General features: G+C 40.9%; 1 protein-coding gene across 1 annotated transcript in view; it reads right to left on the bottom strand.

Moving 5' to 3' along the window:
• DENND6A (DENN domain containing 6A) overlaps positions 1-4,457 on the bottom strand; it is a gene marked incomplete at its 5' end in the record, with an annotated part of 26,352 nt that overhangs the window by 15,664 nt on the left and 6,231 nt on the right. The window contains 3 exons of the mRNA XM_010718643.3: positions 430-542; positions 2,055-2,097; positions 2,191-2,229. Coding sequence (XP_010716945.1) covers positions 430-542; positions 2,055-2,097; positions 2,191-2,229 — 195 coding nt within the window. The remainder of the gene's footprint in view (positions 1-429; positions 543-2,054; positions 2,098-2,190; positions 2,230-4,457) is intronic.

A 4,457-nucleotide genomic window follows, 5' to 3' on the forward strand; every position in this document is an offset into this window, starting at 1 on the left:
AAAAAAAGAGGATGGTGGGAACAAAACAGAGAGAGACCTCTCAGCATTGTGCATTTGTTTGTTTCTGTTTTGTATTCTGTTTTTAAAAAGTTATAAAGTGTTTCAGATGCAAGGGATTCTACAATCTGATCTCCAGGCCTCCGGTCACTAACAGAACAGCTCTGGTAACTGATTTGATTCGTTATGGTCCAAAATCCATGAAAACTCAAAGAATTAGCCAGTGGAACTGATTATTAGTTAATTGTTACAATAACAACATACAAAAAAAAAAAAAAAATCTGCTCAGCTTCCTCTCTCAGAACACCCAGTTTTTGTTTTTCATACATGAATTTCAGAATTAGCCTAGTAGTTAACGTCATTCAGAAGAACTTCTATACATATATATGTATACACACACACAAGTATTACTTTTATTGTTTTATTACCAACCTTTAAGTAAACTGGTAGATCTCTATCCAAGTGGTCCAGGAAACAACACACAGAAGTTTTTCTTCCAGAAGACCGTCGAAATCTAAAACAAAACTGCGTGTCGCCAAGACAACCTAACAGGGGAAGAGATTAACAGCAAATGAGAGCATTTAGCATTAGAACTTCACCACAGAAACAGGGAAATGCACTCCAATTGTGCCTATATATAATACATATATATATTTTTTATTATTATTATTTTTTAAGTAAACAATTAGATGGTTCTGGCAACAATAAATAGCTTTCTTTAAACAAGAAGAAACATAACTATACCTTGTGGTGAGTTTGTTAGCTTTGAAGACTCAGATTATGTCCCTGAACAGCTCTACTGACATCTGCCCTACTGTTTCTACACATTTTCTTGGTCTGCTCATCTTGACCAAACTTCATTCCTCTCTTCAATGGAAGCACTTAAACTTTGTTTCTTCCATACCAAGCTGGGGCAAGCTAATGCACAAGTTGACCTGTAAGCTGTTCTCTTGTGGTTCTCCGTGCAAGCCTAGGACTCATTAATAATTTTACTTACTGCTCTTGTTAGGGGAAAATAAGTAAATAAAGCAGCCTTAGATCCTACTGCATTATTTTGTACCTTTGGTACCTTCCAGAGGTTGGACAAATTTGTAACCATTACCCATGAGAATCAGAAGACAACTCATTTTCAGTAACAGAAGCATTTCCTCTGTTTACCCACAGGATATCAAGAAAAGATAAAATACCTTACTTTTAGTGACATAAAGACAAAGGGAAAAAAATCTGAGGCTTTTTTTTTTTAATATTATGTATACCAGAAAGCTCTTATATATTGAAAGCATACCTCTGCATCATTCCATAGCAGAGGTATAATGCTGAAGAGGAATCAAAAGCAAAGAGTATGTGCAGTTATGGGGACAAATGTGTTACTACAGGTTTTGACTTTGATAAAGAAATAAATGTGAAAAGACATGTCTGTACTTCTGCCATCTCTTTCTGCAGGTGGTCTAAGCCATCAGCCACATGCCTTTAATTCCTCTTTGGCAGCAGAACAGGAAAATTTAGGTGAAAGAAGAATTCGGCAAGCAGGACCACACATGGCAAAAAAGGAAAGAATAGAAAAGAAAATTTAAATTACATGTATTTTTCCTTCAGGACTGTTCTCCCTAAATGCTTCTGATTTTTAAAAGTCCATTTTACTGTTAGGAATTTAGGAATACACACTTAGATTTACATATTTACTAGAAGAAGGTTCCAGACCCTTCCATCTGCTTCCAAACTCTGTGCTTATACTGTTCTCCTCAATTACAAAAATATTATTTTGTTTAAAAGAGATATATATCTCTTTTATATACTTGCAAAGTACCTTAGAACTTCTGCATGCACATCAGCAGGAAGGTCTTGCATACATTCCTGATATTTCACCCATAGTAAATAAAGAATTCTCAGGCCCTACTGCAATACTGACAACCATAGTTTTATACTTAACTGCAATTTTTCTGTATTGTAATATTAAGGTTTCCAGAGGAAGGATTTAACCCCAAACCCTGGATTTATACTTGTTGAACACAGCTTAGTCCAACAGCAGATGACTACAGAATAAAAAAAGCACTTACCTGAGTTGGAATCTGGAAAAGACAAGTAGCAAATATTGGTTTTCTAAAGAATAGGGGAAAGAAAGAGGGCAGTTACATTTCCTGATATTTCTAAACTAAAACCAAATGACGTATTTACACAGCAACCATTACTTACCTCTTTATCTGTGAGCTTTGAATGTGGAGGATATATCACCTACAGGAAAAAAAAGGTTGTATTTCACTTAAAAATATACCAAGTATAAGTAAAAAGCTTCTCTTAAGTGTTCCTACAATACAACCCTCAAATACTTGTCAGCTTTAGGCTACTACGATAAATTATTAATGCTGTGCATCTCTTCTTACTCACATGCTTTTTAAGCTAATTATCTTTGAGAGTAAAGATTAAAGAACACCTCTACTGGGTGTTCTGGGTGCCAGCTGAAGATGATAAAGGTACACTCAAAAACTCAGGCTATTTGACATTTGGTACAGCTGGTCTTAAGGAAGAGCAGTTTGTATTTAACTTGTACCTAGAAGACGCAGTTACTATCTCAAATCTGTTGCACTGGGTAGTTAGATTGGGATAACCAAAATTCAATCACAGAGCACCTACTCTATTGATATTAACTGGTGAAGATGGAACATCAGCCACAAATGAGAGCCAGGAGTGTGAAAGAGCAAGAATTACACCCACAAAGCCACTGACAAAACAAAGGTTATTTAGCATTGCTTACAGTGCATAAATCACAAACAACATGACAACTGAAGGCACAACAGTAACTACACCAGTCAGTAAGAAAAGAGCAAAGAATGAAACAGAACCTCAAAGCATTCTGCTATGCCAAGGCGATGTTGTAATCAACTTAAGTAATGCACTCCATCAGAAGTCCCTCAGCAGCTGAACGATGCTGTGCTCCCCTGCATCCAGTCAGAGCATTAAGCCTACGGTTAGGCTACAATGAACAGGGCTGCTACCAGACTGGAATTCATACCCCTGTTGCTCACCAGCTACTGTACCTTGGCAGAAGTCAAATGAAGATGAAACCAAAAGAAGTAAAACCAGCAGCAAGCGTTAGCGTCCATCCCATCGCATCTCAGCCCTTCTGAGCTGCATGGGTGGCCACCTCAGAGTGATGAAGTGATAATGAAAGCAAGCAGAGCCCAGGCGATGGTGGTTTTTTGTTTGTTTGTTTCTTTTAAATACAATGGTTTGAATGACCTCAAAGAAATCCAAACAGAAAAGAGCGAGAACACCATTTCCGTGAGCTGCTGCTAGGCCAGAAGGTGCAGAAAATGAATCGGCCTGTCAAAAGCACAGAAGAAAATGCAAGAAAAAGAAGTGCAAGTTAGACACCAAGAAGCAGAACGACGAGAGACCATTGCTCCCTACTTTCTAAATGCTTCCCTTTGTAACTTCAGTGTTCTTACACACACTGTCGTTCCTGCCTGAACTGGTCACCTAATGTGCTGGGCAGGAAAGAAAAGACACGGCCTGAAAGGCAGCATCATAGGAGAGCCTGTGCCAGAAATTCCAACTTCCCTATAGATGTAAGTGCATGCTGTTATCAGTGAAAGGAAAGTAACTGGAAAACTGTGACTAGTGGAGGAAATATAACAGCTACTTCAGAATCCTCCCCTGCAATGCAACTGTAAGGAAAAGGCCCTACGGCTGCAGATTTTCATAAAGCACTGCTTCTGTCTAAGCAGTTTCCAGAGAAGAAATAAAACTTCTTCTGTGTAGTTTGAAACTACGCTGCATTTGCTTTGCATTTGTGCATCTCTTAACATGCTGAAATGTTAAGTAACCTCATTCTTAGGACTCCAACTGAAACTAAAAGTGTAACTAAAAAAACTCAGGCCGCAGTTCCACACACGTTAAGTTTCATTTTAGGTGTGCATTCAGCTGCAATGAACCAAACTGCTACCAGAGCTGCCTGCCGACCACGCAGAACCCTGCATGTCCCTCACCCCCACACAGCACCTCTGCCTCAGTCCCGGGTTACACAGCAATATCGTCCTCCTTGCCGCCAGCGTTAGGTGAGAACAAAGCAGATGCTGCCATAGGACGCTGGTTTATTACTTGTATTTCCCTTACAGCCAACGGCACGCCTCAACTCCGCTTTAAGGATTCTAACAGCAGCACTACGCCAGCCAACGCGCAGCCCTGCTAAAGCACCGTCCCAGCCCCAGCTGGTTGCTGCACGGGCACGAGATGAGCACGGCGGAACGGGACGTGAAAGCGCCGAACAGAGGCATTTCTGCAGTTTATTTCCCAGCTCCATCGGCTGCTTCGCGCAGCTCCACGCGCAGAGCGGCGAAGCGCAGCGGCACGGAGCTGCCGGACCGCCCGGCACGGGGACAGCGGCGGAGGGGCGCAGCGGCTGGGCGGGATTTCGCACTTCGCAGCACCGCAGTTCCCTCCCGGACACGACCGCGCTTCCC

The sequence above is a fragment of the Meleagris gallopavo genome, chromosome 14, assembly GCF_000146605.3.
Source record: "Meleagris gallopavo isolate NT-WF06-2002-E0010 breed Aviagen turkey brand Nicholas breeding stock chromosome 14, Turkey_5.1, whole genome shotgun sequence".
Classification (NCBI taxonomy): Eukaryota; Metazoa; Chordata; class Aves; order Galliformes; family Phasianidae; genus Meleagris; species Meleagris gallopavo.